We start from the raw sequence: 14,211 nt of genomic DNA, 5'->3' as shown, positions 1-14,211 counted from the left end.
CAAATCCATGACTCTATCCACATCTTTTTTTGCCCATCTTTTGCTTACCCACCTTTCCATAGCTTGGAGATTAAGGTTCTTTCCAAGTGGTTTAACAATCAAAGATCTCTTCCATGAACGACACTAGTCCTCATATTCTTCCAGCGATACTTTTATGCTTGGCTTTGGATTGAAGGGAGTTTCTATTTCTGAACTAGCGTCAAAGGACTCCTTCTCCAGCACGTACTCCTCAGCAACCATATATGCAATTTCTTTGGGATTGACTTATCAAATCCATTATCAACAACCATGTCATGGTATGAAACCTGGTGGGTCTTTGCCTCTACTGGACTCTCTTCCAAGACTTCTTCCTGCTATATGGGTGATTGTATATTTGCTTCCGCATTCTGATTCGAAGATTCTTCCATGGTGACTTCTGCATTTGTCTCCCTCATATCCTCGTGCATCTTGACCTTTTTAGTACTCCTAGCCACCAGATCTTCCTCTTCTAGTGATCTCTTTTCTAGTTCAGAGGTTTGTGTATTGGTGTTCATAGTTCTCTAGTAAAACCACTCATATGCACATCCGTTGTCTTTTTATTTAATTAATTATTCCTTTGTTAGTTTTCATAATTTTGCCACTAGTAATTTTGACATAAAATTGCTTTAACATCATAATTAAGTAATTTTCAGGTCGAGCTCACTCTTTTTCAGAGGAGTTGTATATGCTCCTCGATACTTGAGATCTTGATACAAGCTCATTTTGACATTACCTGTCGAAGTCGACTAAAAAATGAGTGAAACACTTGTCATGGAGCATGTTGTCCATTATCTTACCTCTTTCTTTTTTCTTAGTCATGATCTTGCCTTGACCATGAAGAATCATAATCTCCAGGTTTTGACACCTATGTCATCCTTGGTCTTCAACACCCATATTTCTTCAACTTGCTCCTCAAATTTCGCACACATATTCTCCACTTAATCTTGATAGTCGAGTAGCAAGCCTTGAAACTCAAGGAAAGGCAATAACTACCTTTCGATTTCGACGCTCTTTATACCATCTTTCCTTGATTTTAGCTTATTCGTCTCTACTTCTATAGTCGAAATCTTTGGTAGTCAAAACGGCCTCTTGTCGAGCAAAATTCATTTTTGTACCAACAAATTCAAATAGAATATTATTATATTCTTTACTAGCACTAAGAATATAATAATAGTATGATAATTGAGAATTTTAAATGATATGATATGATATGATTCATAATATTTCAATTTGAAATAAGATAAGATAAGATTCAACTTTGAAATAAGATAAAATTTAAATTTAAAATGAGATTCAAATTTGAAATCAATAACAAATCTCATAATATATATATGTATGGCAAGAGTAAAGGAAACACACGAAAAAAGAAGAATTTTATTCTTTTACATCTACACACACAAATATATGTGAACATATTTCTTGGAGAAGAATTTTATGGTGTGCAAAGAGTTGCAAAGAGATTTTCTCAATTTGAATTTGGATCCTCTAAATTTTGAATTTTTACTTTAGAGGGTAAAGTGTGATCTCTCACCATTGAATGGTTTCTCTCTCATATTTTCTCTTGGTCTCCTACCTATGAAATAAATTCTGAGAGATCACATTTTACCCTCTAAAGTAAAATTCAAAATTTAGAGGATCAAAATCCTCTCAATTTATCTTATTCATATCATATGACCTTCAATATAAATTGTAAATATTCAATAATTAGTTGCTTTGAGCGAGAAATTCATCATTAAGTTGTTGTGGGTCAGAAAAATTCCCAAGACAAATAATAATTATATCCTCGGATCATACAATCGATTCCGTCAATGGATATATATTTCTGAACTTTTCAATTCACATACAATCAAATGCTATATGCCTGTCATGAAAAATTGTTCTCAAGATCTTCCATTCAAGTATCTTGATTGAATGACTCTTACCACTTAATTATTTTTTGAATAAGTGTCGACATAATAACCCGACTAAGCTTGGGGCTCACCATATCATTATTCATTTATCTTTTAATCAAGTTATAACTCATTTAGAAAACCTGGATCATATGATCGGCAGACAAAGATTGGGAGCTGTGATCCATAACCTTATAGCTCGGTCTTTATTGTCCATTGCGAGTCATAACTCAACTTTATTTGCCTTCATTCTAAATTTGTAACATACAATCTTAATAACCATTATTCTGACTTAATGACCAACGGTCATAACATCAACTTTATTCATCAACCTTATGCCTATAAAAGCACCAATTTCTATATCTCAAAAGACACCGCATGATAAGTTATATTTCATGTCTAACATTCTATATTCATAGAATTATTATATACTTTTTAAATATTTACTAACTTGAGTGTCGGAGTGCCTTTTGCATTTATCCACCTTCCGTGTTCTTTTTGTTGAAGTATATATCTTTTGAAGACAAAGAGACAAGTTCAATTTTCTCTAAAACGAGATATACCTTGAAAATTCATCCATGCAAGAACATTAATATATTTAAAAATGCCATATTTATGTCATTTAAATCAAATACTTATTTTCAATATATAAGATGCATATTAGTACACTATTATAATAATGATACTCATGTTACATTTAACATTAGTAATAATATTAACACAAAAATAAATATTTAAATTGGTTCTCAACAAATTTTAAATTAGATACTTTAATTTTTAATAAACTTTTATTCATTAAAAATGATTGAAAATTACTCTTGGTAAACAGATTAATCTCCCCATAACTTTCAATCAAATTTTTAACATATGTATTCAATAAATAAATTTTTAATAAATTTTATTATAAAATAATTAGATAAAAAATTACAAGAAAATAAATTAGTTCCATGAAAAGACTAATTTATTTGACTAAGATAATTCTCAAGAATTTATAAAAATTAAGAGTTTATTAAGGACTAAAATGTCAATCTAATTTAAAAATTTCTTGTTAAAGCAAAATTTGCAATCTGACTCATTGAGCTCGTCTTTGATTAGAAAAAACAAAATTAAAAGAAACACATTTATTATATTAAAAAAAAATTAAAATTTTATATAATTATTTAATATAATTAAATTAAAAATATTAGAAAATTAATAAAATTTATTATTTTTAATTAATAATTAATCAGTAATATTTAAAAATATAAAATAAAAATATATTATTAAATTAAATAAATTAAACTAATAATTAAAAATAATAGTAAAAAAAAAAGTATAAATTCTATTTGCCTCTGAACTTTTCTTACCGAATTAATCAATTTAACCAAGAATCTCACAGGTGACCGTAAGTTCGTAGGGGTGACAACGAGTAGGGTAGGGTTTGAAGCCAACCCTAGTCCTACTCACGTTGAGACTTTTATATAAACTCAACCCTACCTTACTCGCGAATTGAGAATATCCCAACCCTAACCCTATCAGCTCTCAACTCGCGGGTACTCGACCCTACCCGCGGGTTATAAAAAAGATGCAAAATTATTATATAATTTCATGATAATTTAAAATAGAATTGACTTTTATGTAAAAAAATATTAAATTATCAATTAATGATTTTTTTAGTGGCTAAGGATCTTTTACATTTAGTGAGAAGTTTTTGGTTCAACATCCACTCGAAACATATTTTTATATAAATATATAACATATACATATATAGTGTACGGATTGATCGAGTATGGTTAAGACTCAACCCACACCCTATCCTATCCGCTGCAGATCGGTTGACAATTCTACCCGATCGAGTAGGATCGGATTGGGTATCTACGGATATGGTACATGTTGCCACCCCTAAAGTCCGTAACCCAATAATTCAATACTACCTAGACTACGTACGAAAATTTTCTTTCCCCACTTATCCCTACAGCAATAATAAATTATTAAACCCTCGTTCAACCCAACGTGGTTGCTAGTAATTCAAGCGTGCCTCTTGGACGTGAGATCTGGTTTTGTTACTTTTCTTTCGTCAGATTTCGTTCTGCGTTTGGTGTCGTCTCCGATCGGGCTTCTCCGTTCTGAGTGTCACTCATATTCTTTTGCAAGGCCTCGTGCTCGCTGTCGTCGTTGTCGAAGTGAGGTTCTTCTCTGGTCCTATTTGTTTGTTTGTTTGTTCGTCTTCCCCAGTTTGAGTCTGAAGCTGTCCTTGATGTTCGGTGGTGTTCTATCAGATCTATTCTTCTTTATCCCTCACCTTGCATTTGATGTCTGCTTTTAGACCTGTTTTTGAGTTTTTCTAAAGATGGATGTTTCAAATGACTGTGATAATGGTTCAGATTTCATTCTATTTCTTATTTAATCTAATCAATTCTAGAATATTTTGATAGATGATTTTGAGAAACTGGTTTTGGTTCAATTGAATGAATACATATTTCATCTCTGGTTGGAGATGCAATGAACCTATTTTTCAGACACCTTTCTTTATCGCTTATCTTTTAACCAAAAAGTCCAATAGCATTAGTAGTGAATATTTTAAAGTCCTTTGCACAAAGCCAAGCTAATTATTTCAGTTGTGGAAACTTAACTCTTATTAACGGGGCACCTTGGGTGACAGATCCAGAAGATGCACCGTAAACTTGACAATGGCATCTTAGTTGCTCAGCTCCATTCGAGAAAGAAGGTATGTTGAAACTTGGAACCTCCACAAACAAAATTAGCGTTGTGTTTTTGTTAAAGCATAACAGATAGTAGCACTCCATGTTTGATAATATAATAGTATGATGAATAATTGATGAAGGCAATATCTGGTTCCACTTTTATGCTTCGATCTTTGTAAATAGGCAGAACAATTAGACCATTAATTAACCCCGAACACCTCTGACACTTTGACGCGTGCACAGATCTGGAGCAGGGGTTTAGCGTTGGGAGTGTTGGTGTTTGCTCTCGTCTTCGTATCTGTCTCTGCAGACGATGTTGTTGTGCTCACCGAAGATAACTTTGAGAAGGAGGTTGGTCAGGACAGAGGAGCACTCGTTGAGTTCTACGCTCCTTGGTAATAAAATAAAATAATCACCAATCCATTTTTGGTTCCTTTGTTGATTCAATTTTTACCTTATTTAGGGTTTAGTTCAGTATACAGTTCGAATAAAATGTGTTATTGTCCTTTATCTCTTTGATTTTGTAGATTAATAGATGTTTACCTTTATATTCCTTGATTTGATTCCTTTAATATAAGTTATTAGATGATAAGATCTCTGTATAAATGACACTAGAGAGAGTGAGGGTACCAACGAGACTTTTTTTGTGCCAACCGAAGGTTCTGAGTTCATTATATATATATATATATATATATATATATATATATATATATATATATATATATATATATATATAGAAAGTTGCCAGGTTTTCACTCTGTCGGGTGATTCATCGTGTCAATTTTGTTTTGCGATCCAGCAAAGATAAGATGCACATTTTTTTTCTAATTCTCGATCTGTATTTCTCATACCACTTTTGTTACCATAGGTGTGGGCACTGTAAAAAGCTTGCCCCTGAATATGAAAAGCTCGGTTCCAGCTTCAAGAAAGTTAAATCTGTTTTAATTGGCAAGGTAAGCAAGCAAAGTGGTGTTTCTCACTTTCTCTATATTCAACACCTTTCAAATATGATTCATTTTGCAATGTGTGTTGAGTGCCAGGGTTCTTATGTATTTATGGTTCAATGTCAAGTTTTAGTTAACTAGGATGGTAGAAAGATTTTTTTTTTGGGATAATCTATCATTTTGATTCTTTAGTTTTTATTCTTAAATTAGCATCTAGCACATATCTTCTTATGTAATGAAATACATTCCTTCCCTTCACTTTCTCGTACATCTTCAAAATGATATCCCTTCCTTTTTTTTCTCTGGTATTAAACAAATATGGTTGTTATAATGAAGTAATCATAAACTGAGGAAGTGAAAGAGAGGGGACAGACTGAGAAAAGTAATAAGACTTGGTTCACATTCCATATAATGCTTATGCTGTATGGTTTCTTGTTGACCTTTTTCATTGATAAATTGAAAAGGTTTACTTTTTAACGTGTTGCAGGTGGACTGTGATGAACACAAGAGTGTTTGCAGCAAATATGGTGTCTCTGGGTACCCAACAATTCAGTGGTTCCCAAAGGGATCTTTGGAACCCAAAAAGTGAGGATTGATACTATATTTTGTCTCATTTCATGGTTACCTGTTTTGTCAAAGCTGTCCTTCCTTCATGCTTAATACCTGAATTTTGAATATAATCTGTAGGTACGAGGGGCCACGCACTGCAGAATCACTTGCTGAGTTTGTCAATACAGAAGGAGGTACTGTTTGAAATACACAGTTGGATCTAACCAACTGTGGAGAGAATTTTCCTCTCCTGAACTAATAAACTGAACAGAATTTTCTCTCTAACTAGAACTAACTAATCCCTAGTATTTATTGGCAGTAGTTAAGCTTAGAACTACTGCTCCTAACCTGCTATACTAGCTTAAAAGAGCTAACTGGCAGCCAACCAGCAACAATTTTGAATTAAGTAGTGAAAATTCAGCTTATCTACTCCTTACCTCTCCTATAAACCAATCCAAATCTGTTCCTATCAGTAGCTTCCTGAATAGGTCATATGTGGAATCAAATCATGTCACATAGTGAAACATAGTCTGCACTCTGCTCACTTCATCTAGTTATTTTAGCTTTACTAGTGATGAGGTGGAGCATCAGCCCAATTTTTAGTTATCTTTTACTTATACCTTATTCTCATTTAATGTTTTTTTTCATCCTTGCACATATAGTGGTACTTTCTGACAAGGGATTTTGTTTACAGGAACCAATGTGAAGATTGCTGCAACTCCCTCCAATGTTGTGGTGCTCACAGCTGAGAATTTTAACGACATTGTTCTGGATGAAACTAAGGATGTATTGGTTGAGTTTTACGCACCATGGTACTTGGCTGTAATTTTATATTGTTATTTTGCTAACTTTTTATCTTAGTTACTTTTTCTTTTGTTGTTGTTTTTCTTAAGTGTTTGTAGGCTTAGTTTATGTTATATATATATATATATATTCTCAATAAGTGTTTCAAAAACTTATCATTAAATCTTATTGACTTTTGTAATTCTGTCAGGTGTGGACACTGTAAAAACCTTGCTCCTGTAAGTAAATATCTTATTTTACCTTGTTATCAATTTAATGTTGGGTTAAATAATATGAAGTTTCACTATTTTTATTCCACCTGTAGACTTATGAGAAAGTTGCCACAGCATTTAAACTTGAGGAAGATGTAGTGATTGCGAATCTCGATGCTGATAAACACAGGGATCTTGCTGAAAAGTACGTTTTAGCAACCCAATCTATTTGTTTAAGAAAACTAGTCTTCGATAGGCATAAATCTTTCTGAATATTCCAACCGAAGAAGGGAGTTATTTTAAGATGAAGGCACATGTTGAAAGGCTTCATTGTTTGTCTTTGTTTTCTTCAAGTCATGGTGCAGTTTTACCTCTAGTATATTGTCATGCGTTATATTTCTCAGCTCACTTCAGTATATTATAAATGAAGTGAAACGGATGATTAAAGTCTGACAAAACATGAGCAACAAAGTTGGTGAAGATCATAGGCCCGGAAGATCACAATATGATAAATAATTTGGATCTGCTGGAATCTTTGTGCAGGTATGATGTGAGTGGGTTTCCTACATTGAAGTTCTTTCCAAAGACCAACAAAGCTGGACAAGATTATGAAGGTGGGAGGGACTTGGATGACTTTGTGACATTTATCAATGAGAAATGTGGTACAAGTCGTGATGGGAAAGGACAGCTTACATCAAAAGTGAGTAATATGCTATTTAAGAGGGGAAAACAAGAACTTTTTTTCTCCTTGTGGTGGTGGTTTCGGAGTTTTATGTTCTGCATTTTGTTCATATATTTGATACTTTTTTGTAGGCTGGTATTGTTGAAAGCTTGGATGCCTTGGTAAAGGAGTTTGTTGCTGCGGGTGATGAAGATAAAAAGGCAGTATTTTCCCGCATTGAAGAGGAAGTTGATAAGCTCCAGGGTTCTGCTTCAAGGTAACATCACCATTATGTAGGATATTGCCGTAATTGAATTGCTTTTATGTTGGCGTCGCTTTGCTTTTTCTTGTTAACGGCCAAAAGTTTATGAGGAAGCAGTTAGGGCAGAGATGCGTAATTCCAATGGTTTCCTTGTTCAGATAGTTGTTAACCTGGATGCAATAATATAACTCTGTTTCACTAGGTATGGAAAGATGTACGTGAAGGCTGCAAAGAAATTTACTGAGAAAGGTTCTGATTATGCCAAGAATGAAATCCAGCGCCTGGAGCGCATTCTTGAGAAGGTAATATTCTCAGTTAAAATAACCAAGGTTTAACTTATTTTTATTGCTTTATTTTGAACTATTTTGTAGAAAAAAAGGGGACATTGAAGGAAAAAGTTTATATCTGTCAAGAAATCATTCATAAATTATAAGCAGTTTTTAATAAGAACTTGTTTTTGTCAAGGAATATTGAGGAAGAAGTCACATCATAAAAAATACCTTTTAACCTTAAAATGAAGGCTTCTTATTCACAAGGTTGTCGGGGATGTGTCGAGAAAACATCTGTCCTATAGTTATCAGTTTGGGTCATTATTTTGATTTGGGCCTACATCTGTGTCTTGTTCCCCCTTCATCTATTGTTTCTCTTCTCTCGGATGATGCCACTGCCATAGTTGTTTTTTTTTCCCTTTATCAACCCAAAAAGGAAAAAGCTTAAATCAAGAAAAATAAAATTAGAGACATGATTCTGAAGCAAATTTACATCTTTTGTACTCCATGGTCCATGTTTGATTGATGCAGGCTGTTAGCCCGTCAAAGGCTGATGAGTTGACACTTAAGAAGAATATCTTGTCAGCATTTGCATAAACATAGAGGAACATTTGTTAGCCATCTATCCTCCAAGATAGCATTCCGCCCCCAGCATTTTGAGATGCCAAAACAGCAGGAAGATTTTCAGCATGGAGACTTCTTGTGACTCTTTGGCCTTGTATAATGAATGCATAGATATTTTGGGGGAAGATATTTTATCTCTCTCGTCCCCATCTCTGTAGTTTGACCCGAGGGATTTTTGAAACATGATGACATTTACCATTATGTTTGATGACACTCACTTTTACGTGATAATTGCTATGGGGGAATGGCCACCATAACTGAGTACCTAGAAATGGATTAATTTGATGACATTTCTACCATTTAGATTTAGTTTTAGTGATAATCGTAAAAAAAAAGTGTGATGATATAACCTATTTATTTCATCGACTAATTCATTCCCGCGATTATTCATTTTGGTTTCGAAATTCAAAATTACCCATAATAGTATCTCAGATATAGTTTTGGGCACCATTTTAGTCCCTAGGTTTTTTCGACGCCGAGTCGGTTAATGAAATGCTTAGGTGGCAAATATTAACATGCTAGGAGCTGCAACGGCCAAGTGACAACAAGATTTGATTTAGGATCCAATTTGGTCTCGAAAATCTTAATTTATGCACATTATTGATGCTGTCCTCTTCATTTTTTGCTGTTTTTTTTTTTCGTCACTTTTCTCTTTCTATCATTATTATCACCACCACCCACCACCGTTGTTATCCTTTCACCACCATCATTACCTATCATCACCATCACTCACCATCCCTTACACTTCATAGTCCTATCTATTGCCAGCACACTTCATAGCTCCACCCCACCACATATGAACCCCCACCATTACATAGCCACCCTTTCTCACATGCAATCTATCTTCACTGCCTATAATACTAAGAACAACATCAATCACTCAAACCTATTTTAAATCAAATTCAACAATAGAAAAAAAAGGGTTATTTTCAAAAGATGAAGTTTTTTAACGAAGAGTATTTCAGTAACCTTTGCTCTTGTAAGGATGGGAATTTAAATGAGAGAAAGACAAAACATAGGAAAAAGAAGAGAAGAAAGAATGGAAGGAGAAGGAGTCGGCAGCAGCAGAGAGAGTAGCTGCCGTCGCCAAGAGGTTGAGAGATGACTGGTTGTGATCTAGCCCAATTAGCACGCTAAGGAGAGCGAATTGAGCTTCTAGCTGTGGTGCTCTCACCTTAAATCATGGTTTCTCTACTAATGGCGATGAACAACAAAGAAGAACAAGGAGAAGAGGAAATTGAAGAAGAATACAAGAAGAAGGAAGATAAAGAAGAATGGAACTCAGAACAATAATTGGAATAAATTAGAGTTTCAAAGAACTACGTTGGGTTTAAATACAAATCTTGCTATGTCAGCTAGCCATTGTTGCGTCCCACGTGGTAAGGCGGGTGCCATCTAAGCATTCCGGCGCTAGGCACTAAAATAGTGCCAAAAACTGTATCTGGGACACCATTATGGATAATTTTGAATTTTGAATATCAAAATGGGTAATTGCGTGAATCTAGGTACCAAAACGAGGATTTAGTCTTTCCATGTTTTTTTATCTAGAATTTCATGGTATATGAATTATGTCCCAATATAATTGGTTATTTTGAACAAAAAGGTTTTGTTGAATCTCAATTTCCACTCATACGTAAAGATGAATTGCATCATTTTTCATGCAATTAAAAGTATCTGCATCAACATGTTCTTCGCTTCTCGAATCTCCTTTAGTAGATTGGAGCATATTTCATATTGTTTCTGTTTCCCTTACTCTTTGGATGTATTTTTTCCCCATTATTATTCTGTCCGGATTCCAGTGCAAAATCTAAATTTCAATGTTTAATTAGGTAGATTTCGTAACAATCTAAAACCCTAAATTATATTCTTATAATTTAAGATATTTTTAATTTTAATATGAATAATCTCTCATGTCAGGTAATATAAAATAAAATTTAATTATTTTATATTTTAATTGTTACAATATAAAATGACATCTTAATATGAATTTATTTTAATATAATAAAAATTTTACCCATACATAATTAATTTTAGTAAATAGAAAAGATTTATACCTTTTTATGCATTAATATTTTTTGTATATATTTAAAATATATTATATAAAAATAAAAAGTATATTTATTTATTTACGTGTTAATATGTTCCAAGTTTATTAAGATTTATAAAAAGCTGTTTGGTCTTATTTTAGACACTTTTTTTGGAGCGTCATTTAGATAAGCGCGGAATTTTGGATATTCTATCTTAGATGAATTTTATCCTTGGCAAAATGAGCAAGAATGGTTTTGGCACCCCATGCGATAATCGCTAGCGGATCACCCAAAAATATTAAATAAAGCGAACAATGCAAAATTTTTTGGTACAAAACATTAATAGAGAAATTGAACGAAGCACACGAAGTGCGGGCTGTACACTAGTATCTACTTTAAAATCCAATTTGTTTATGTGGGTTGTGTTTCGCTTTGGATCACTCAAGATCCCGCATGATTTTAGGGTACCGAGACAAATGACTCCAGTTCCAGAAAGATGATAGAGTCAATTAACATAACTAGTCCACCTTATTTTGTTTATGTTGCATTTGACTTTTAATGTGTGATTTTACTTAGTATTAGGGCAATCGTTTTGTTGGCAAGTATTATCATGTAAATTTGTCTGGCATTAGCTTTAGAAAAGGGATACAAAAATATTTTTGAATTATAATATATTTTTTTATTTTAAATAATTTTTAGAATTTTCATCTATTAGTATTTTTAAGATTAATTATGATATTAGTTATTTTATTTTGGTTCGAGTAATAGTGTTTAATTTTGTCTGTGTTGTTAGATATTGTAATAAGAGTTGGTAAAGAGCTGTTTTGGAATGATTGGTACTATTTTTAACAAAAATTGTTTGTTACTTGAAGAGAATCTCTCTTAACCTGAGATGTGGGTCAACAAATGTTATTTGTGAGATAGATTGTTTGGAAGTGTTTAATCTTGTTATTAATCACCAAGATGATTTTAGATTTATTAATCCGCTAATATTCAAAATAAGGGATATCATGTATCAAAATTGACGTGTTGACTTTCTTTTAATTATGAGAGATGTAAACATGGTGACAGATACCATAGCAAAAATAACAATAAATTTATAATTTTATTATGTGAAGCTCTACTTGAGAGAAATTTAAGAATAATTTTAAATGACGTTGTTTCTCTATTTAAACAGTTTTTTATTTTTTTATTTAGTTTAAGTAAAAAAAAAAGGTTTCTACACGTGTAGAAAGGAACATGTCAAGTTACTAGAGAGGGTTGCTAACGATGCAAAACCAATGAGGATGACATGTTTTGATGCAGTGGGACCCATAAAGGTCAGGGATTAAATTTTGTATGCCCCAAGTGCAGCTTTGGTCACCGATAACTCGGCTTTTTTTATATATTTAAATATGTAAAAAACTTTAATTCCCGGAATACACACCAAATGAAAATGTTTCTGAAATACGCAGGGCCACCTCATGGGCGTCATCCGCGAAATGGAAATGCACGTCAACTCACTCCCGGCGGCCGCGAATTGGAGCCGACAGCAGCAGCTTCCAAGTCTGGTGCGGCGCAGACAAAATGGAGGAGAAGCCATTTAGTGCCTGACAGCCAAGAATTGTAGAACTCTGGGGAGGCGGGCACGAATTGGATCCATTTTACTGTCAGTACACGCGAGATGGTGCACCTCATGTGTACTGCCCACGAATTGGGACCTCAATGTGGCTATAAAAACGCTGTTTCGTCCGCGGAAGAAGGCATTATCTTCATTCTCCTCCATCTCTCTGAAATTGCTCTGAACCTCACAACCTTCTTCCTCTCTAAAAATTTTTCCATTGTTAAGATTGGATTGCTTTGTGTATGGCTTTGGAGAACGTTTATGTCATTATATGCCCTAATGCAGAAATTTCTCATACGGCAGAAGGTATTACATTCGTATGCGACGATCCACTATGGATAATAATTCCGCCACAGACATCATTGCAAGATCTGAAGAATCTGATTCTGATGCATACCGGTATGGTGGGGAAAAAAGAAATCACGAAGCTGACTTACAGAATGGCTGTTGCAGTGGCCAACTCATTTGCATATAAAAAAATGCAGATAAAATGTGATTAGCATGTGTCGATGATGTTTTCTTATCATGGCAACATAAGAAGCATATATTCGTTGGAGCTTTGTCTAAATCTTCAGGATATTGGTGGAAGCTCGTCCAGTTCCAATAATGTGGTGGGTGTCAAAAATCTGGGAGCGGCTGATTTTGTTCTGGGTCAGGATACCGGTAGGGCCCGTAGTCCAAGCTTCAACGCGTTTGTTACGCGGGAACAGAATCCAGAAATTGGTGTAGCACGCCCCTCCCCTTCTGCACTTGTTGGGTTGGATAGGTATCCTGATGCTAGCATTGCAGAAACATCTGACGAGGATGAGATTGAAGATTTCAGCAGTGATGAGGCAGAAGCCGTACCGGAAACGCAGCCTCTGCATGGCGAATTTGTTCCTCCAACACATGTCGAATCGGGAGGTAGTGGTGTATCCTCCAGCATACCAGCACACTACTTGTCCTTAAATCTTTGAGCAATGCATTCGAGCAATGCAGAGGACAGACCGAGCAACTACGCTGTGTCAGGCGAGATGGAGCTCAGGATTGGATTGAAGTTTCTCAACTGGGAAACAGCGATGCTGGCAGTCAAAAACTACAACATCCGTAGGAGTGTAGAATATAAGGTGGTAGAGTCAGACCAAAGTCGGTATGTTTGTTGATGCAAACAGTTCGGGGATCAATGTCGTTGAATGGTACGGGTTGCGAAAACATGGTCTTCTAGATTTTGGGAAATTTGAAAATATGAAGGGCTTCATAGATGCTTGGCAAGTTCAATGTCTAAGACCACGCTCAACTTGATAGCAATATCATCTACCAGTACATATTCCCCATGATGCATGCTGATGCGACAATTTGTGTAAATGTGTTGCAAGGATTGGTTGAGTCAGCGTACGGGTATAAGGTATCTTACAAGAAGGTTTGGCACGTGAAGCAGAAGGCAATCGCAAGGATCTATGGTGATTGGGACGATTTGTATGACCAGCTGCGTAGATACTTCAATGCTCTGCAAGCTTTCGTCCTAGGTATTAGTTGTAGTTTACTATCGTATGGTCTTCGCTATTGAGTGTCAATTTGCTCCTTTACATGTTTGACTAACCAAATATTTTCACAACAGGGATGATTGTTGACCTCCAAACGCAGCCGTACTATGTTGGGAACACTCTAGATCGTGATAGTGTCATGTTTCACCAGGTTTTCTGGTCG

At 34.5% G+C, this 14,211-nt stretch overlaps 1 protein-coding gene across 2 annotated transcripts; it reads left to right on the top strand.

The window, feature by feature from the left end:
• The first annotated feature begins 3,755 nt into the window (after positions 1-3,755).
• On the top strand, positions 3,756-9,194 carry LOC112789645 (probable protein disulfide-isomerase A6). 2 transcript variants are annotated; one of them, XM_025831618.3, is made up of 13 exons: positions 3,756-4,069; positions 4,549-4,614; positions 4,835-4,986; positions 5,460-5,544; positions 6,023-6,120; positions 6,223-6,278; positions 6,779-6,896; positions 7,079-7,106; positions 7,193-7,284; positions 7,623-7,779; positions 7,893-8,017; positions 8,205-8,304; positions 8,803-9,194. In XM_025831618.3, exons 2-13 carry the CDS (start codon positions 4,558-4,560, stop codon positions 8,866-8,868), a joined length of 1,134 nt encoding a protein of 377 aa, XP_025687403.1. In that variant the 5' UTR covers positions 3,756-4,069; positions 4,549-4,557; the 3' UTR covers positions 8,869-9,194. The 2 variants fall into 2 exon arrangements, with proteins under 2 accessions (XP_025687403.1, XP_025687405.1); XM_025831620.3 differs by having other exon boundaries at positions 3,808-4,074.
• The last annotated feature ends 5,017 nt before the right edge of the window (positions 9,195-14,211 follow it).

Source organism: Arachis hypogaea, chromosome 3 (genome assembly GCF_003086295.3).
Source record: "Arachis hypogaea cultivar Tifrunner chromosome 3, arahy.Tifrunner.gnm2.J5K5, whole genome shotgun sequence".
NCBI classification, from domain to species: Eukaryota; Viridiplantae; Streptophyta; class Magnoliopsida; order Fabales; family Fabaceae; genus Arachis; species Arachis hypogaea.
Note: the sequence above shows the minus strand (reverse complement) of the source record. Positions and strands in the feature narration are given on the sequence as shown.